Below are 18,283 nucleotides of genomic sequence, written 5' to 3'. Positions count from 1 at the left end.
AGTGCGCTCCCGCCCCGCCCCTCGGACGCGCGACCGCCAGCGTCGAGAAAGTAGTTGGACCCGTGAGGCGGTCACGTGAGCGGAAGATGGCGGCTCCGGCAGGCAGCGGGGGCTCCACGGTGTCGGTGCTGGCCCCAAACGGGCGGCGCCACACGGTGAAGGTGACGCCGAGCACCGTGCTGCTGCAGGTGCGCCGCCGGCCGGGGCAGACGGGTGGCCGGGCCGCAGGCCGCCGGGCGGAGGAAGCCGGCTCCGGGCCCGCCCCTTGCGGTTGGCTCCGGAGGGCCTCGGGGGCGGGGCTTCTGGGCAGGGCCTCCAGTGGCCAATGGGCGGCCTCCTGGCGCGGAGGGCCCGCCCACTGCCGTGGCCGCGGCCTTCCGCGGGGGTCTTTTCGGGCCGGGCAGGGGGCGGTGCCCTAGGGCCAGTGGGCTGGCGCGCGGCTCCTGAGGGTGGTGGGAGGGCAGCATCTCTTGTCATCCCCTCCGAGTACCTGGCTCTCGGCGAACCCGAGCTTCCGAGGGCGCCAGGAAGAGTGGAGCCCCCAGACCCATGTCCCCACCCGGGGGCGACCATCCGGCCTCGGAGCCCTGTTTCCCCCGTGGCTAGATCCGCTGGCCTTTGTGCGTGGAAGCTGTTTTTGATGAGTCATCTTTGTGCCTGGAAGCTGTTTTTGATGAGTCATCCCCCACACTTTTACCGAGATCAGATGAATGGGTGACCTCGACTCAAATTTAAAGCTACTTATCCGACCCTGAGGAGCCTTGGTGGCACAATGATTTAAGAGCTTCGCTGCTAATCAAAAGGTCGGCAGTTCGAATCCACCAGCTGCTCCTTGGAAACCCTATGGGCCAGTTTTGCTCTGTCCTGTAGGGTCACTATGAGTTGGAACTGACTCGACGGCAATGAGTTTATCAGCCCCTGCTGTGTAGGGGACATCCAGTGACACAGTCGGGCCCACAGGCCAGGGCAGTGGTAGGAGACCTGTGAGGGGGTGAAGAACGTGTGTGTGAAAGCAGCTCTGGTCAGGGTGTGTGCCAGGGGTGGAAGTGGGGGCTTCCCAGGGGCTGTGAAGGAGCTGGGCACACACTGGAGCTGGCTCCGATGGGGAAGGGGCAGAGGCGTGCAGGCAGGTGGGGGCTGTGTGTAAGGCCAGGACCCCGACTACAGAGTTTGGCTTTTATTCTGTGTACAGTGGGGTTGTGTAGTTTGGGGAGGGACTCCCAGAGTGTATGTCCTGGCAGAGCTGGGGGTGATTTCGGAGCCCCAGTGAGGAAGGGGGCAGAGTGAATGGCATCTGTGGGGGTAGCCAGGGCGCTGTGAGTGGACAGTCCATCACTGGCCTCGTACCGGGTTTTGTGTGGATAGAGTGAACCGGTCCCCAAAGAAATGGTTTGTGTGCCTCACTGTCTTTTCCTCTTGCTCCAGGTCCTGGAGGACACGTGCCAGCGGCAGGACTTCAACCCCTGCGAATATGACCTGAAGTGAGTCCACCCCACTGCTCGCTCAGCCTCCGGGTTCAGGCGCTCGGCTGGGCTACCCTGGCTCTCGGGAGAAATGTCGTTGTGCTGCAGGCTATTCTCTGTTAATCCTGTTTCCCGAGCACCTGCTATGTGCTGGCATGGTGCCAGGCGCGGGGAGCCAGTGGTAAGGGGAGAGCCTTGGTCTTGACCCTCCCAGAGGGTGTAGGGTGCAGGGCACAGGCACAGAGCAACTTTACCGACAGATGGCGTTTATCGGTCATGAAGAGCTGAGCCAGACTGCTTTGAGTGTGTATGTGTGTGAGTGTGTTAGGGTGTGAGTGTGTTAGGGTGTGAGTGGGTGCATATGTGTGAATGTTTATGCTTGAGTGTATGTATGTGTGAGCGTGTGTGTATGTGTGTGTATCTGTGTGACCATGTATGTTTGTGTTTGAGTGAGTGGGAGGGTACGCGAGTGAGTACGTGGGTTTATGTATGTTTACGTGAGTGTGTGTCTGATTATATACGTTTGTACTTGAAACGTGCACGTGTGTGTGTGAGTATACGTGAGTGAATATGAGAACACAGTCTTAGACCACCTTGTCTGAGGGGGGTCTTTTAGGCTGCGACTGAGCCTGGGGGTCCAAGACCAGAGAGGAGAGAGGCCCGTGTGGCTGGGCAGAGGGTGTGAGGGCTGTGGGGGGCCAGCAGGGAGTTTGAGTTTTAGCCTGAGCACCGTGAAGGTCTTAGTGCCTTTTCCTGTTTATGTTCTGGGGGGCTGGGCAGAAAGCTAGCTGGTCACGGAGAAGTGGGCCTGAGAAGTGGGCCTTGGCATCCTCTCTGCCCCAGAGTTACATGCAGTTTTCCAAAGAAGGGGATGGGGTTCACACCCGTGTGTCGAGCCTCCCACTGTGAAGCTGGATGGGGCAGCCAGGGCCTCTGGGAAGAGTTTCTGAGCGGAAGGGCCGACAAGCTGTCCCATTCTTCTGCCTCCTGTCCCAGCCTCCAGAGCCTCCCTCAGCCAGGTTTGCCCCAGCGGATGCTGGAGTCCGGAGTTGTGGCTGCACAGGGCCGAACCTCCTCCCGTGGGGGCCATGACAGCATGCCATCCACTGGCGGGGTCCCCCTGGAGCCCATTGGAAACGTTTTGATCAGGCCTCTTGTAACACCACGTCGATTTTTGTTGAGTCTCCCTTTCATCCCCCAACTACATGATTTGGTTGAAAGATGCTGCTGCTGCAGGGGCAGGCGTCCAGCACGTGTGTGACGCGTCCCCGTCCCCTGCCCTTGGCTCTCCGTGGATCTGCTGTCCCCGTTTTGCTATCACGGCAACTTCCAGACTCGCTTTGGTAGCCAGTGTTGAGGATCGCCTGTTTGTCAGTTCTTCCGATCGCCCTCGAGCTTTATAAAGTCTGTTTGCGATTCAGAAAATCACGAATCGTTTCCCGTGGTCTTTCGGCACCCGCGCTGTCAGCTGGCCGCTTGGGGCGTGTTTGCATTTCACGCACGTTCTGTCTTTGTAGTTTTTTCCTAAACTTTTGGAAGGATAGAGCGCGGGGTTTGGCTTTTGTGTGGCGCGAGTGAGTTTTGTCGGTGCTGCCCGTGGCTCACCCTGCCCGCTGTCTCTCGCCCTCAAAGTTGGCATCACCCGGCAGCGGGTTTTCTCAGATGCGAGTGACCCCTGGGGTCAGCAGCAGTGGGCCTTGTTCTTATAGGGCTCTGGGAGGGCACAGGGTCAACGGGGCTCCAAGGGGTGTGGGATCAAGGAGGGTGTGGAGTCAGGGGGGCCCTGGGGGGCACAAAGTTGGGGGCCCGGGGTCAGGGAGCATGGGGTCAGGGGGGTCCCAGGGCCACCGGCTGTGCCTCTTTCTGCATGAAGGGTCCCTGGAGCAAGGCAGCACCCAGATCTCCTTCTCCCGCCGCCTCTCTCTCTGCTTGTTCTTCTCTCCCGAGGAGTGAAGTTGCTTCTCTGTCGATCATGGCTGAGGTGTGAGCTGAGCTGGACCTCGGGCACACTCTCTTGGCCTGGCTTGGCCTGGGTGTGGCCATGGTTGGCCTGTTGGGCCTTCTCATCAGAGCTTCTGGTTTACAAAGCAGGGCTAAGCGTGGCTGGTGGTGCAGGTCTGACCCCAGAGCCGCTCGTGGCTCATCATCTCTTGGCTCATCATCTTTCTTCACACCCCGGTTCTTCTGAGAAACCCCGTCCCCTTGGGCCCAGGAGCCCCCGAGTCCTCTGTCCCTGAGAGCCACACTGGCCGTGGCCTGCGTGACGGGGCTCTCGGTCCTTGTCAGCAAATGTGTGCAAGGTAGGGCAGGGAGATGGTGAGTGGCTCCCAGGCTGGAGAAATTAGTTCTTGAGCCAGGAATATCGGTCCAGCCCCTCAGCCCTGTGCACTGTGAGCACCAGGCCTGACCTTCAGGACTTTGGGCAGGTTCTCCTTTGGAACTCTGCTTCCTGCTGCTTGTCTTTGGAGTTGTGGACCCGCCTCGGGGACGGCAGGAGGCTGGCGTGATGGGGAGGTGATCGTTTTGGCGGGGGGCTGGCGGTGCAGGTAGCGTGGCAGCTGGGTCTGCTCTGGGTTGCAGCTTTGGGCTGTGGAGACGGAGCATCGTTATTCCAGAACATTCCAAGCAGATGCCTCTGGCTCTCTGAGTCTGTCCTGGGTTTGTGCTGTGGGGGGCCTGAGGCTGATGCTTCCGTGCTGCCCTGTGCTGGGGCCGAGCTTGCCTTTGCTTCTGGCTGACCTGCCTTGCCTGGGACTTGCTTTTTGTCCCTGCAGGCCTCAGGTGGTGACTCCCTGTTGCTGTAGCCCCGGGGGAGCTGGGTGGGGACCAAGACAGAAGTGAGTGCCGCCCAGCTGGCACCGCTCCCAGAGGGCTGCGCCAGGCTGGACGGGCTGCCCCGGGTGCCGTGGGTGGGTAAGCGCGTGGCCAACGCGCTTTGTTCTGGTTTACAGGTTTCAGAGGAGCGTGCTGGACCTCTCCCTGCAGTGGAGGTTTGCCAACCTGCCCAACAACGCCAAGCTCGAGATGGTGCCCGCCGCCCGGAGCCGCGAGGGCCCCGAGAACACGGTAGTTGGGCCTCCGGGGGCGGCAGCAGCGCCAGGTGCTGTTGTTGGGGCTGTTTGGACCGCGGTGGGGGTAGTTCATCGGGGGGGCGGGGGGGGCGCCGTGCCCTGGGGTCACCAAGTCGGCCCCTAGGCTCGGTAACAACCTTGGGGGGAGTGGCCCCAGAGCTGCTGTCTCAGTCGGCCTCGTACACGCCGTGGGACGAGGCTGGTTTATGGAGGCAGAACAGCGTCAGGCTGATGCTGTGCCGAGTCCCCGGGTGGTGCTGGCAGTGACCGTGCTAGCTGCTCACTGAAAGGTCAGAGGTTCGACTCCACCCAGAGGTGCTTTGGAAGAGAGGCCTGGTGATCTACTTCTGAAAAATCAGCCGTTGAAAATCCTACAGAGTACAACTGTACTCTGACACGCACGCCTGCACACCACCCCCATGCATACGTGTACACAGTACATGCGTACGCGGGTGCACACCTGTGTTGTGCGTACGTTCGCACATGTAGACATGCACACGTGCATACACACATACGTACACGTATGCATACTGTACATGCATGCATGGTGCACACTGATGCGTACACACAGATGTGTGCAGTTTGCAGAGTGTGCAGAGGGGCACCTGCTTATCCCCGGGAGCCGGTCTCCAGGTGCTCACAACCTTCCTGGAGGCTTGGAGGGGCAGGTGGCCTCCCGCCTGTGCCCAAGAACCAGACTGCCGGCTTGCGTGTGCCTCTGGACTTGGGCCTGGCCGGCTGCATTCCTTCCTGGTGACGTCCCTTCTGCTTGCCCCTGCAGGTTCGCGTCGCACTGCAGCTGGCCGACGGTGTTCGGCTACAGGACACCTTCTGTGCCGGCCAGACGCTCTGGGAGCTTCTCAGCCACTTCCCTCAGACCAGGTGAGCGGTGGACAGCTTCGACTGGACACTGCCTCGTCAGGGCCTCTTAGGCCTGGAGACGGAGCTCTGCGCTGGCCGAGCTGAGCCTTCTGATGCTTTGTGGTTCTCCATGGAGGGGAGGGAGGTGGGGGCCGCCCGTCACCAGCTGCACCCAGAGCCCCCTTTCCCATGGAGGCTCCTGGATGAGTGGTATGTGCCTGGTCCTCCGCTGGGGACTCAGGCGGCCTCTGAGGGGCCCACCCCCTGCTTGCACGTCCCTGGGAGTAGCTGGGTGCCCTGGGGTCCTGGGGTACAACAGGCCTGTCCACGCAGTGGTTTCTCAGCTGCAGAACCCGTGGGGTGTGAAATGCCTCGTCTGTGTTTAAAAAATGTTAGTGAGGTGCACACGTGTCACCCCCCGTCGGGGACGAGTGAGGTGGACCAACGGTTGTTCCTGAACGGATCCAAGGGGCAGTGCTTTTGCTTTCGGTCTTCCATCATGGGGTGAGCAGCTCTGACCCCCGTGACGTTGTCAGCTAGCAGATGGGGGGACTCCGGCTGGAGGCCAGGCATGCTGGGTGGGCAAGTTCCTTGTCAGCAGCGTGGTGGTGTGATGGTGAGCAGGGCCCGGCACCCCGTCCCGCTGCCCGTGTGGGAGATGCGGCTCCCCTAGGCACGCACGTGGCCCCATCGGGCAGGCACCATGGGGGCAGATGCGCCCACTCTGGCCTGGTAGGAGCCCTTGGGTCACCTGGCGCTGCGCCAGTCAGCCGTCTAAGCAGCCCTTTCGGCCCGAGCAGACCGCCTGTTCGTGTCCCTTGAACAGCATTCACAGGGCCACCTGCCAGTGCCCTCTCCTCTGGCGTGCTGGCTCACATCTCCACGCTGTCCTCCGTACGAGGCGCTGGGGCCAGTACCTTAGGGCTCATGAACTGAGACCCTGGTGGCCCCTCCCCAGCTCTGAGGAGCCTGGGCCCAAACGCCAGGACCCCCCCTCCCCCACTTCCTCCTGAGGCCCGCCATGCAGAGAGGCGTGTCCACGGTGCTGCTTCTCTCAGGCGGTTTCGGGGGCCTGTTGGCACCGATGCTTCTATGGGCCGGCCACTGTGCTGTGCTTGTGATGGGAAGCGGCTAGAGGCGTCAGGTGGCACTTGTGGAGGGCTGGGGAGGCCCGTGGAAGCCCTTTAGGTCTGGCTGATGTTGTGAACTCTGTGAGAACGTCGTTTAAAACCAGAATGGAGGAGGAGGAGGCCGTGGCTCCTGAGAAGTTAAGTGATAATAGGTGGCGGGGCAGGTGTGGTCAGGCCCGAGAGCAGGGGTCCTGCTGCCGCCGTGCCCCACACAGAGCTGGTGAACGTCTGTGTGTCTGTGTGCTGGTGCGCGTGTGTGCCAGTGTGCACACGTGTGCGTGTGTGTGCACTTCAGGCTGTAAACAGGATCGCTTTGAACAGCGATGTGTGTCCTAATCCTGTTTGCTCGCGAGCGTGTCGCGAGTACCTTGTAGAACGTTCTTGTGGTGTTACTCTCACAGCTGCCTTGTCCCCCGTGCGGAGCGTGGCCGGATCTGCGCACCAGCGCTGGGCAGTTGGTTGTGTCTGCATTGACACCATCAGGAGTGGGGTTCCAGTAAACTGTCTGGTGCGAGATTTTGTTTATTTTTAATGTTTTTGATGGTTGTGTTTTAAGTGAAAATTTACAGTTCAGGTTGGTCTGTCATGCAAAAGTTTATCCGTACGTTGTTACTTGATCCTACTTGCTCGCCCTGTACTGTGACAGCACACTCCTCCTTCCCACCCCGATTTCCCGTGTCCATTGAACCAGCTCCTGACCCGCTCTGCCTTCTCATCTCACCTCCGGACAGGAGCTGCCCGTTTAGTCTCATGGACCTACTTGAGCTAAAAAGCCCACTTTTCACGAGCATGATTTTATGTTCCATAGTCTAGTCCAATGTTTGTTTGAAGAGCTGGCCTTGGGAATGGTTTTAGTTTTGGGCTAACAAAGTCCAGGGGCCATGTCTTCTGGGGTCCCTCCAGTTTCAATCAAACCGTTAAGTCTGGTCTTTTTACTAGAACTTGAGTTCTGCACCCCATTTTCCGGCTCCACAGGGACTCTGTTGTGTTCCCTGGCAGGGTGGTCACTGGTGGTAGCCAGGCCCCATCTAGTTCTTCTGTTCTCAGGCTGATGAAGTCTCTGGTTTATGTGGCCCTTTCTGTCTCTTGGGCTATACTTTCCTTGTGTCTTTGGTGTTCTTCATTCTCCTTTATACCAGGTGGATTGGGACCAATTGATGCATCTTAGACGGCCTCTCATTAGCTGTTAAGACCACAGATGCCACTCACCAAAGTGAAATGTGGAACATTTTCTTAATAAGCTTTGTTATGCCAGTTGATCTAGCTGTTCCCTGAAAGCATGGTCCCCAGACCCCTGCCCCTGCTACTCTGTTCTGCTAAGTGTTTGGTTGTATTCAGGAAACTTCTTAGCTTTGGTTTAGTCCAGTTGCTGGCAGATGTTTACACACCTGCAGGGACTCCGTAGAATACGCCTTTGAGGAGAATTGCTGCACCCAAAGCAGCCCCATGGCTCCCCGACGGGTTGGAATGAGGTGGGGGGCCTGCAGCTGCGCAGAGTGCCCCAGGGCTGGCTGGAGGCAGGAGGGGGTGGCTTTGGGCATTCTGAGTCTCTGCTGTGTCGGACAAGCCTTTCTCACATGACACTTTCTGGAAGAGCACGAGTGCAGGAAGGAAATTTTGGCATGCTCAGCTTGGCAGGTGGGGTGCTTCCCAGAGAGGGCGCCAGCATACGGCCCCGAGGGCGTGGTTGGGATTGGCGTGGTCTTCCGGGATAAAGCCAGCTTTGTGTGGCTGGGCCCCCCGCGCCCCTTCCTGGGGCAGACACGGCTGTGCCTTTCTGTGGTGGTGGCTTGTCCGCATGGGATCACGTGGGTGGCCCCACCCTGGGCCCTGGTATTGGGAGCAGCCCCGGCTCCAGAACCACCATGTGGGCCGTGTGGCAATGCCAGATTCTCTCATGGACATGTTAAAAAGAGCAAAAGGCAGGTGGGATTAACTTCAGGAGCAGGCTCACTTTAACTCACTGTACCCACAATGCCATCGTTTGAGCGTACAGTCAGTAGAAGAAGCTCCTGCAGAACCAGCGTGCGTCCTTTTGCTGGTCGGAGTCTTTGGGGCTGGGGTGTTTCACACCCAGTTTGCGTCTCCCTCTGGACCAGCCAGGGGCAAGTCCTCAGGAGCTGTGGGAGGCTGATGCTGTTGCTGGACAGCGCGTCCATGGCCGGACTGGCCAGGGGGACGAGTTCAGGGCCACCAGGTGGGTGCTTTTGCGTTTTCCCTGTGACCCGAGGATCCCACCAAGTGGGTGCCAGATGTGGAGCTCGACGCTGTTCTGGTTGGAGGGGCTGAGCCGGAAGGAAGCTTGCACTCACTGGAGACGCTAGGGGTGAGGACTCCGGTCTCCCCCACACAGCCTGCTCGGTGCTGCTCTCTGTCCATAGTCGACTTGGTGACTGACAGTGGAGCTCTTTTTAAAGTGTCGAGTTAGCCAGCTCTGCCCCCAGAAGGACTTTCCCGCTGGCAGACGCTGGCTGTGTTGTGGGCCCAGGTCTGGTGCTGCTCAGGAGGTCCCTGCCCCAGAGCCCCTGCCCACACCCCTGATGCCCGGTCCCCCTCAGCATCTCTCATCTTGATGGCCTGGGACCCTTGGTGGGCTGAGTGGGTGGTTGGGCTCTGAGGAGGCCATCAGGGGCTTGAGGCAGGTGGGGGAAGTGAGATTGGGAGCCTGCTGGTGTTTTTGGTTCTTGTAACTTGTTTTATATTTGTTGTTGTTGAGAACACGCACAGCAGAGTGTGCATCAATGCAACAATTTCTACACGTGTGATTCGATGACATTGGTGACGTTTTTCGAGTTGTGTAGCCACCCTCCGCCTTTTCTGAATTGTTCGTCTTTAATTGACAGACTTTTTAAATAAAGTCAAGTCCGTACTTTATTCAGGTTTCCGTAATTTTTACCTAATTTTTGCGTCTGGGTGCGTGGTAGAGTGTGCGTAACAGAATTTACCATTTTAACCAGATTTGAACATGCGGTTTGGTGGCATCAAGCACACGCGTGGAATCCCCGGGTGGTGTACGTGGTTAACGTGGGTCCCAGGGCACCCTGTCCCTCAGGCTGGTCTGTATGCCTAGCCCAGAAACTTCCGGGCAGCCAGAGGTGAGCGCTGGGTCCTCCTGCTCGGAGCTCTTCTGGGTACACCGGCCTCCTTTGGCGTGTCTGGGGAGGCCGTTCGGCAGTCCCGGCCCCAGTCCTAGCCCCAGCAGCGTTTCCTCGGGGCCCCAGATGAGGCCTCGCCTCAGCACCGGCAGTCCCACCTGTCGGTCTGTGTGGTTGGGTGGGGGTTCCAGCCTTGGCGTGATGGCCCTGCCCGTGTTTGTGCCGGCCGTCTCAGTCAGCACCAATGATGGCGTACGCAGGCCTCAGAGAGCCGGCGGGCGGCCCCCATGCCTGGACCCTGAGCTCTTGGTTGGGGAGGGCTTCTGAAACCACACACAGTGTGACTGCTTGGCCGGGTCTCAGGCCTCACTGGTCCTGGCAGGGCTGGTGGCGTCCAGTGGGCTCTGTGCGCCCCCTCGTCTGCACTTCCCACCTGGAGAGTGGCGTCCAGGGGTTCTGCTGGGGCTGGGGTGCGGAATCCTCAGGAGGGACTCGTAGAGAGGGGCGGTGGGGGTGGGGGTGGGGGAGCACCGAGGCTCTCACATGTGTGAGGGGTGGGGGAACTCCCCTGGCTGCTGTCCTGTCCTTGGGTCTGGAAGCGATTGCGGCGGCCCCGCCCCTTGTGTGCCAGCTCACATGACATGTTTACAGCCCCCCGGCTGGCCCAGGGCCTCATCTGCCCACCCGAGCCGCACTTCAAAGACGGCGGGCGTTTGATGTGCTGGTGGCTGGCCTTTGCCTGGACTGAATGCCTGGGGAGGGCTGCCCCTGGGGAGGGCCGGCCCGAGGAGGGGCCGTGGGGGGCGTGGCCATTGCTGCTCGGCGTGGGGGGCAGCTCCCCGCCCCAGGACTCTGCCCAGCGTGTGCCTTGTGAATGTCTCTTGTGAACATGGATCTTCTCTCCAGCCGTCACAGGTTCCTGTGTCTTGTTTCCCAGAAGCCCCTCCCTCCAGTGAGGTTTCCTCAGCCCCTCCTGTTGGGGCCAGCCTTGTATTCCTGGGGTGCAGTCACAGAGGTCCGGTGGGCTGGGGCTCAGTCTCCTGGAAGGAGGGCAGATGTGAAGACTCACTGTTGAGTGGGTAACGGGAGAGCAGCTTCAGGCGCCTGAGTACAGGGAGGATATTTGGGGTGCATCTGGGCCCCTAGCATAGTGAGTGTGTTTGGTGTGTGTCTGGGCCCCAAGTGCAGGGAGGATGTTTGGAGTGTATGCTGGGCCCTGAGTGCATGGAGGGTGTATGGGGTGATGCCAGGCTCCAAGTGCAAGGAGGGTGTTTGGGGTGCACACTGGGACTTGAGTGAAGGGGGGTGTTTGGGGTGCACACTGGGCCCTGAGTGCAGGGGGTTGTTTGGGGTGCACGCTGGGCCCTGAGTGCAGGGAGGAGGGTGCCAGGACGTGAGTGGAGTTTACGCTGCTCGGGGAGCTGGCCAGCATCATCCTCAGAGGGCCGTTCTCAAGGTGCTGGAACCTTGTGGGAACAGGCTTCATCACACAAAGCGAGGGAGGGAGCGTGTCCATGAGGAGCCTGAGCCTCTTCTTTTGGGTCTGCCCGGGGCACCGGTGTCCTTCTAGCCTGGCGTCTGTGCTGTGTTGGGTTCTGAGGGGCCTTGGTGTGGGCCATCGGCCTTTCGGCACTGTTCCTAATTTTTTTAAGTTGTGGTACAATGCACACAACATGAAATTTATCCCTTTAACTGTGTTGAAGTGTACAATCCAGTGCATTCACAGTGCTGTGCAACCATCACCGCCGTCTAATTCCGGAACATTTTCATTTTACCCAGAAGAAACCTTGTGCCCGTTAGCAGCCACTCCTCATTATCCCCAGCAAACCCCATGCCCTAGGCAACCACTGAGCCACTTTCTGTCTCCATAGGTTTGCCCTTTCTGGACATTTTATATCAGGCAGTCCTCAGGTTACCAACGTCTGACTTACGTACAACCCGTAGTTACAAACCAACCCCGTAAAGCCTACCGTATTAAAAATTTGAGGTACGTACAATGATTCTTTGTAACAAAAGTGCACCACTTTGCGATGTGAATCAAAACATAATTGTTACTGTCATTTTGTTATTGTGTTAAAGACGTTTTAGCGTATTTGTAAGTGTTTAATTTTTTTTAGTATATAGAAAGGTACTCTGTGCTATATACTAAGACAGACATTTGACTGAACAACGTCAGATATGAGCCGTACCTAATTCTTCCCACTTACGTGTGAGTTTGGCTTAAAGATAGACTTGGGAGTAGGTGACCCGGGGATTGCCTGTAAGTGGATCATACAACATGTAGCCTTTTGCGTCTTTCTTCTTCCACTTAACGTAGCGTCTCTAAGGTTCATCCGTGTCGTAGCACATGGCAGCGCTTCGTTCTTTTTTATGGCTGAGTAATATTCCATTTTGTGGATGAACTATGTTGTGTTTGGCCATCGTCTGTTGATGGGACACTGACAGTTAAGATTATGTGTCAACTTGGCTAGGCCGTGATTCTCAGTGATTTGGCAGTTACGTAAGAATGTGGTTTGGCAGTTATGTAATGATTTAGTCATTCTCCATGATGTGATCTGATGTGATCAGCCAATCGGTTGTAAGGGGGATTTCCTAAGCGGTATGGCCTGTATCCAATGTGTACATATGGACATTCTGGCAAAGCTAACTTGCTCGCTCTGGATCCTGCATCCGGCTCATCATCATCTGACTTCCAGTTCTTGGAACTTGAGCCAGCAGCTCACCATCTTCCCTGCCAATCTTGGATTCATCAGCCTCCACAGCCCATGAGCCAGCAGTCTGCCGTCTTATCGGTTGCTCTTCGATTCGTCAACCTCCGAAGCTTGTGAGCCAGTGGCCTGCTGTCTGACCTTCCAGTCTTGACTTCATCAGCCCCTGCAGCTATGTGAGTCAGGAGAAGCATCCAGCCTGACACCGGACCCACGGACTTGGGACTTGCCAGCCTCTACAACTGTGTGAGCCGTTTCCTTGAGATAAATTTTTTGGTATATGTGGAGCCCTGGTGGCGTAGTGGTTAAGAGCTTGGCTACTAACCAAAAGGTCAGCAGTTTGAATCCACCAGCCACTCCTTAGAAACCCTATGGGGCAGTTTTTCTCTGTTCTATAGGATCACTGTGAGTTGAAATCAACTCTTAACGGGTTTGGTTTGGTTTTTTTATACGGATATATATGCGTAAATGGTGTTGCTTCTCTAGACAGCACAGCCTAAAACAGATGCCTTCAGGCCTGTGTCGGCACTTAATTCTTTCTTATGGCTGAGTGGTATTCAACTGGAAGAAGTACAGGTAGAATGCTTCTTGGAAGCGAGGATGACAAGACTTCATCCCATGTACTTTGGACGTGTTATCAGGAGGGACCAGTCCCTGGAGAGGACATCATGCTTGGTAAAGTAGAGGATCGGCGAAAAAGAGGAGGACCCTCAGTGAGATGGACTGACCCAGCGCCTGCAACACTAGAGGCAAACAGCAGTGACTGTGAGGACGGCGCAGGACTGGGCAGTGTTTCCTTCTGTTGTGTGTAGGGTGGCTGTGAGTCGAAGCTGACGCGATGTCACCGAACGGCAACAACAACAGTGTTCAACTGTGTGGATGGACAACATTGTGTGGGTCTGTCATTGGTTGACGGACACCTCCTGGGCTCGTTCTGGTTGTGTCTCAAGTCACTGTTCACTGGCCTGGGGCCGTTGCTGGTTGTCCTGATGCTTCTCCAGACGCTCTTGGCCTGTGGCTTTGCCTTTGTGCCGCTCGTATCCCTGGGGTCTGCCTGTGGGTGTGGCACTTCATTCTTCTGGAGGGAGTCTTGCCCCTTTCACCAGGGTATGAGCTGGCATCAGGGCCGTGGGCAGAGCCTATCTGCACCTGTCGCTCAGGGAGCACTCAGCAGCCCCTGTAGGCCGCTCCTGCCGGCTGGGCGCCTGCCGTGAGCTTCGGCTCATGTCCTTGCAACTCTCAGCTGGGTACGGGCCCTCCTTTACTAGTGCCTTTGGGGGGCCACTCTTGCCCTTCAGGGTCTGGTTGATGAGGGGGCACGGATGGCCCAGAGACACAGCGGCTGAGCCAGTGTGCACGTGACGCTCGTGACTGTTTTACAAACATGCCTGCCCCTGCCATGTCCTGTCCTGGCGCCCCCATGGGTTCTGAGCAAGGGGGTGACTGGGGGTGGGGCTCAGAGCCCCTGAACTTGCTGCGTCCCCCAGGGTGGACCTGGAGGCTCTGGGACGGGACCCTTCTAGGGTAGGCCTTAGATGAGAGCTCGTGTGGCAGGTCCAGAACTGCCACCCTGCTGAGCTCAGCCCCTGACAGCGGCTCACGTGACAGTTGGAGGCCACTGCGCCTTTTGGCTGTGGGGCTACATCCCTGGCTCGGCCCCTTCACTTCTGCTGGAGGGCCTCACCTCTCCCCGCCAGCGGTACCAGACCTGCATGGGGACCCTGGCCCACGTGTTGAAGGTCAGGCATCGTCCATGGGTACCTCACCCTCTGGTGGCTGTGGGACTGCAGGTGGGCTTTCCCGGGGGGCAGGGCTGCGGGGGTGGGGGCTGCAGTCCCTTGCATGGACCTGGCAGCCAGTGTGACGTTCCCTGTCTGTCCTTCCAGGGAGTGCTTGGAGCAGCTGGGCAAGACGACCCCTGTCTGCGTGTACATGAGGGACGAGGTAGGTGAGCGCCTGCCCAGCCCCCTGCCCACCCCTTTTCAACCTGGAAAACCCACCCTCCCCAGACCTGCCTCACAGCAGCGGCCGGGGGCCTGGCTCCTGAGAGCACCGTGTGTTTCATGGAAAAAAACGCCCGAGCTGCCTCGCCGGCCGCGCCACACCCCAACCTCCCTCAACGCCCTGTTTGTTTTCTCAGCTCCTCTCAAAGCCCGAGAGTCACAAAAGTGGTTTCGTTGTAACAAATATTTGCTTTGCTCCGTGTTTTGATCTTTTTGAAAACTGAGAGTGGTGTGGGACAGGCGCAGCCTCGACACTGAGGCCCTGCCGGCCGCGCCCAGCCCCTGCCCAGGCCTCCGCCTGGCATCCCAGCCTCACAGAGGCCTTTTATTTTGTCCCTGGCAGGGCACCCCTCTCCGGCCAGGGTGGCCGCCATCCCTGGGGGGTCCAGTGGACCCTGGTGTGGATGGGACCATCCCGTTTGCCATAGCCTGACATCCCCAGCCAGGCCCCCCGACCAGACCTGCGTGTCCTGTGGAGTTGCAGAGGTGGGGGCTGCTGACTTGGGAGTGGAAGTGGCCGTCGGGCTCCCAGCCTTAGTGGAAACGGGGACGCCCAGTCACCCCTTCCTACAGAGGAGCCAGGGACCCCTGCTGTGCTGCCCAGCTAGCCTGTAGAGGCACACCCCCTCCTCAAGGACAGCCCCTCTCTGTCCTCAGAGGGCAGGAATGAGCTGGGCTTGGGGTGAGGCGGGCTGGCCTGGGGGGAGCACTGGGTGCTGGCGGGCCCTTGGGGGTTGAGGAGGAGGGTGGGCGCAGGCCTTGTTGGGTCAGGGTCATCTGTGTGCACTGGGGCTGCCAAGGGCTCCGGGTGGGAGGAGGGGCACCCTGTCCTCGAGGTCCCTGCAGGGTTGGCCTCCAGGCCTGAGTGGGGGGAGGGTTTTTAACAAGGAAAAGCTGAAATGCTCGCGGAGGTCATGTGATTTTCCTGGGGCTGGTCCCTCGGGCTGACTGGCTTGGGCTACCATGAGGCCTGGGGTCCTGGCGTGGGGTCCACCTATCCCAGGCTCATCTGCCCTGTCCCGGGCCCACTTGTCGCGAGCCTACCTGTCCTGTCCTGGGCCCCAAATGTCCCAGGCCCCACCTGTCCTGTCCTGAGTCCACCTGTCCCGAGCTCAGCTGTCCTGGACCCCACCTGTCCTATCCCTGGCTCACCTGTCCCAGGCCCCATCTGTCCTGTCCTGAGCTCACCTGTCCCAGGCCCCACCTGTCCTGTCCCGAGCTCACCTGTCTCAGGTCCCATCTGTCCTGTCCCTGGCTCACCTGTCCCAGGCCGTACCTGTCCTGTCCTGGGCCCACCTGTCCCAAGCTCACCTGTCCTGGGCCCCACCTGTCCTGTCCCTGGCTCACCTCTCCCAGGCCCCACCTGTCCTGTCCCGAGCTCACCTGTCTCAGGTCCCATCTGTCCTGTCCCTGGCTCACCTGTCCCAGGCCGTACCTGTCCTGTCCTGGGCCCACCTGTCCCAAGCTCACCTGTCCTGGGCCCACCTGTCCAGAGCTCACCTGTCCCAGGCCCCACCTATCCTGTCCTGAGCTCACCTGTCTCAGGTCCCACCTGTCATGTTCCGGGCCCACCTATCCCAAGCTCACCTGTCTCAGGTCCCACCTGTCGTGTCGCAGGCCCACCTATCCCAAGCTCTCCTGTCTCAGGTCTTACCTGTTGTGTCCCGGGCCCACTGGTCCCAAGCTCACCTGTCCTGGGACCCACCTGTCCCTGGCCCTCTTGTCCCAGGCCTCACCTGTCGTGTCCTGTGCCCACCTGTCCCTAGCTCACCTGTCCTGGGCCCCACCTGTCCTGTCCCTGGCTCACCTGTCCTAGGCCCCACCTGTCCTGTCCCTGGCTCACCTGTCTCAGTCCCCACCTGTCCTGTCTCGGTCTCCCCGCAGGTGAGCGGCCCGGCTGCCTTGCAGAGGACAACGCTGCAGTCACTGGGCGTCACTGGAGGCAGTGCCATCATCAGGTCAGGAGGGGGAAGTGCAGTTTCTGGGCTCGGGAGCTGATTTTGAAACTTTAGTTGTGTAAAGTGTGTGTCAAAGAAAAGGGAAGAGGGTTCAGAGTGAGGAAAGACTCGCTTCTCACAGCGTCCCCCACACCAGCCCGTTCGTCGGAGGCCGATGCCCCCTGGCTCCTCTCACAGCTGGCCCCGCGTGGGCTGTGTGGGGGTGGGCGTGGTGGGCTCCAGGGAGCTGGCGTGGCGTGGGCAGGCCCCCGTGGGCCGCGCAGGGCTGGGGGGCGGCCGTGCATCCCCCAGATGCTCCTTTGGGCTCCTTTTCTCTGCTGACGTAGATGAAGTTGAGTGGGAGGCACAGCCGTGCAGACCATCCAGGAGCCCGTTGGTTGGTTGTCATTGACGAGTGTGGCGGGGCTTCACGCTGGGGGTGAGGCCTGCGTGCCCAGTGCTCTCGCTTTCCGGGCCTCCTCGCACAGGTTTGTCATGAAGCCATGTGGCTCGGCCAGCAAGCCAGAGCCCGCGGGCGTCAGGAGCAAAACCCCAGGAAGCCCAGCACCATCCATCTCTGCTGACCAGGCCGCTGGCCACCCTGTGCTTCCCCTGGACATTGGGGGGCTCAGCGGGGGCGACCTGAGCCGTTCAGAGGATGCAGGCCCCTCCGGGACTGGCCACGTGGATGGCCGGGGCCCAAAGCCAGTGGAGAGTCCGGCACAGCCGGACGCAGAAGTGCCCTCACCAACGCCCTTTGTGCCCTTCTCTGGCGGGGGCCAGCGTCTGGGTGGCCCTTCTGGGTCTTCGCGCTCCTTGATGTCACCATCCGCCAAATCACCCAAGTCCTTTTCTAGTCCCGGAGGCCCGTCTGAGCCAAAGAAGTCAAAGCCTGGCCCAGAGTCCCCGCAGGAGCCAGAGCCGGTAAGGAGGTGTCAGGGCCTTGAGGGGCTGGGGTCCCTTGGGTGGTTCTGGGAAGGCCCTCTCCTGACTTGGGGCTGCTGGCAGTGTTTGTGGTAGCCCCATGTGATCTCAGGCCTGGTCAGCCTGGTGCTGGGACAGGCCCTGGGTGCTCTCTAATATCAGGGTGGCGGCTTTCTTGTGGAAATCAATCGTGTTGAGGCACCCGTTTTAAATGTGCTTTTTGATGGGTTTTCACAGACGCAAAGATCCAGGTGACCAGCATCACAATCGCGACATGCGCTGTTTCTGTACGACCGGTCCCCACCCCCCTTCCCCCGTGTCACCGTGTGGGTTTTGAGTCCCTTCTCTTCCCGGTGGTGACTCGAGCGGCCCCCTCCACCCTTCTGCTTGGCCTGGCAGTCTTGCTGTGGTAGCTTTGGGTGTTGCTTGTCCCCCGCTGAGTGCGTGACCCTGAGCCAGCCCCTGTAGCCCTACGGGTGTGGGGGCTGCGGAGCCATTTTAACGTCGCCCCGACGGAGCAGGGGGCAGGTGAACGCGCCCACTGTTGGGACGCGCTTCATGTGGTCTCAGACGCTAAGTGGGTGAGACGTCGGCTCCGCCGGGGGCCTGGCTCTGGGGATGTTCTCCGGCTGCTGCCAGCTGGCTGGGCGGAGAGTGCAGTCGTCACTGGGCCGGGTGACATGCCGGTGGCTGGCCTGCGGGGCCTGGTGTCCAAGCCCTGGAATAACAGTGCAGGCACTCCTTCCCCTGTTAGTCGGCTTCCCTGGGGTGAGGTGTGCAGCACACCCTGCTCCTTTGTGGGCAGGCGGCACAGAGCTCTGACGCCGGCCCGCTGCCCTCTGTAGTGCCCATCTGGGCTCCGTTCCTGCCTGCCTTCCTGCCCACGGTCACGCCCACCTGCTCCTCTCCACTTCTCTGATCACCAGCTGCGGGTAGGGGGGTTGCTGACAGGCACCGCCTCGCACCCACAACCAACAGCACGTGCAGGAGGCCTCTGTGTGGCCATGTGGCTTTTGGGGTCACACCAGTGCCAGCTTTCTCCGTTGTGTCTCCGCAAGTCTCCCCTCCCCCGGTGCCCCCCCTTTTCCAGG

At 59.5% G+C, this 18,283-nt stretch overlaps 1 protein-coding gene across 1 annotated transcript in view; it reads left to right on the top strand.

Annotated features, from left to right (window-relative positions):
• The first annotated feature begins 61 nt into the window (after window positions 1-61).
• Window positions 62-18,283, top strand: part of ASPSCR1 (ASPSCR1 tether for SLC2A4, UBX domain containing) — a 34,172-nt gene continuing 15,950 nt past the window's right edge. Inside the window, exons 1-7 of the mRNA XM_023729196.1 lie at window positions 62-188; window positions 1,426-1,481; window positions 4,415-4,529; window positions 5,316-5,416; window positions 14,215-14,272; window positions 16,216-16,289; window positions 16,757-17,192. Coding sequence (XP_023584964.1) covers window positions 87-188; window positions 1,426-1,481; window positions 4,415-4,529; window positions 5,316-5,416; window positions 14,215-14,272; window positions 16,216-16,289; window positions 16,757-17,192 — 942 coding nt within the window. The 5' untranslated portion in view covers window positions 62-86. The remainder of the gene's footprint in view (window positions 189-1,425; window positions 1,482-4,414; window positions 4,530-5,315; window positions 5,417-14,214; window positions 14,273-16,215; window positions 16,290-16,756; window positions 17,193-18,283) is intronic.

The sequence above is a fragment of the Trichechus manatus genome, unplaced genomic scaffold (assembly GCF_000243295.1).
Source record: "Trichechus manatus latirostris isolate Lorelei unplaced genomic scaffold, TriManLat1.0 scaffold00028, whole genome shotgun sequence".
Taxonomy (NCBI): domain Eukaryota; kingdom Metazoa; phylum Chordata; class Mammalia; order Sirenia; family Trichechidae; genus Trichechus; species Trichechus manatus.
The sequence above is the reverse complement of the archived record's forward strand: the minus strand, read 5'-3'. Positions and strand labels throughout refer to the sequence as shown.